The sequence below is a fragment of the Mandrillus leucophaeus genome, unplaced genomic scaffold, assembly GCF_000951045.1.
Source record: "Mandrillus leucophaeus isolate KB7577 unplaced genomic scaffold, Mleu.le_1.0 Scaffold429, whole genome shotgun sequence".
Taxonomy (NCBI): Eukaryota; Metazoa; Chordata; class Mammalia; order Primates; family Cercopithecidae; genus Mandrillus; species Mandrillus leucophaeus.
The window spans coordinates 537,754-539,300 of record NW_012104576.1 but is presented as its reverse complement, the minus strand read 5'-3'; the positions used below and the strand labels follow the sequence as shown (position 1 = coordinate 539,300).

General features: G+C 56.2%; 1 protein-coding gene across 2 annotated transcripts in view; it reads left to right on the top strand.

Moving 5' to 3' along the window:
* The window catches only part of LSMEM2 (leucine-rich single-pass membrane protein 2), a 14,572-nt gene extending 13,153 nt beyond the window's left edge, over positions 1-1,419 (top strand). The window contains exons 2-4 of one of the 2 annotated variants that reach the window (XM_011993269.1): positions 593-703; positions 793-978; positions 1,186-1,419. In XM_011993269.1, coding sequence (XP_011848659.1) covers positions 593-703; positions 793-978; positions 1,186-1,319 — 431 coding nt within the window. In that variant the 3' untranslated portion in view covers positions 1,320-1,419. Of the gene's footprint in view, positions 1-592; positions 704-789; positions 979-1,185 lie in introns of both variants that reach the window. The other variant, XM_011993268.1, reaches the window with a different exon arrangement.
* The last annotated feature ends 128 nt before the right edge of the window (positions 1,420-1,547 follow it).

Genomic DNA, 1,547 nt, shown 5'->3' with positions numbered 1-1,547 from the left:
CCTAGATGCCCAGGCAGCCTCAGAGAGATGTGTGAAGGGCGAGAACTCAGAGGCATATGAAACAGTATAACAAAGAAGGGTCTCTCCAATAGTAAATGTTGAATGAAAACAGCAGGGTTCACACATGTACAGCAGAGTCACACCGAGTATGTTAACGAACACAGAACCAAGGCCAGGAGGGAAAGGCACCAGAGTGGCTACAATAGGGCTTTCTGACCAGAAGATGCCAGGCATTGGGTCTGCAGGGAGAACTGACAAAAGAGGCAGGACTGAATTCCATTTGCTGCAGGTTTAGCATTGAAGGCTGATAAACTGCTAGAAATGAGCAGGCAGAGGAATGCCTGAGTCCCTGGGGTGCTTGGAAGGAAACAAATCAAATGTACCTGCTGCTCCTGTATACAGAATAAGCCTGTAAGGGTCTGCGATCATCCTGGATCCAAATCAAGGGTCACTCCTCACTCAGTTTTAGGGGATTTGGAACCAAATGCCCCACTATCCCTATCCTCCAGAAGTCCCTGCTGCCTGAAGGCACCTGGTAAAAGGAAGGGGGTTGACCCACCACTGGCTAAATCAGCCTGCGCTGCCCCTGCAGACTCCGTGGCACAAATGATGCTCAGCCAGAGCAGGGGGCCACTGGCCCCCAACTACGTGCAGGAGGTGCACCTGCATCGGGTGGAGTCCATCAGCGACCTACACAGTGGAGGTGAGCGGGGACAGTGAGGATGATGTGCTGCGGGAAGGGACGAAAGCAGGTGCACCCACCACCCCATCGATGTCCCATCCACCCAGCAGGCACACTGCGCCCTTGTCTCACTGAAGAGGCACGGCCATGGAATGAGCTGCTGAGCGTTTTGCCGCCATCACTATGTGCCCAGGCTGGCTGCAGCCCTGTGTACAGACGAGGAGGGTTCCTGCTGCTGTTCGTGCTGCTGGTGCTCACTTGCCTGGCGCTGGCACTCCTGGCTGTCTACCTGAGTGGTATGGATGCACAGGGTGCCAGCAGGAATAGACAGCAAGGTGGGGGGGACTGGGAGGCCCTTCTGTGCAGCTGGAAGGAGCCAACTGCAGATGCTGAGGCAATGAAAGATGGGGTGGGAGGCCCGTGGGTGCCCCTGGTCCTGGGCTGGGTCTGCAGGGGTCATGGGGTGGCACATGGTCTGATGATCCCCCACTTCCCATTCACAGTGCTGCAGAGCGAATCCCTGCGCATCATGGCACACACGCTCCGCACGCAGGAGGAGACGCTACTCAAACTCCGCCTGGCCAGCCTCAGCCAGCTTCGGAGGCTCAACTCCAGTGAGACCCAAACACCCAGCTGAGATGCCATTTGGATCTGGGGCCTGGGGGTGTGTGTGGGGGAAATAAAGTGGCTATGGGCAGGTCTCTCCTTCCCTACTGCTGGCTGCCACATCTACACTATTTCCTTGGTGAGATTTTTTTTTTTTTTGAAACGGAGTCTCGCTCTGTCACCCAGGCTGGAGTTCAGTGGCCGGATCTCAGCTCACTGCAAGCTCCGCCTCCCGGGTTTACGCCATTCTCCTGCCTCA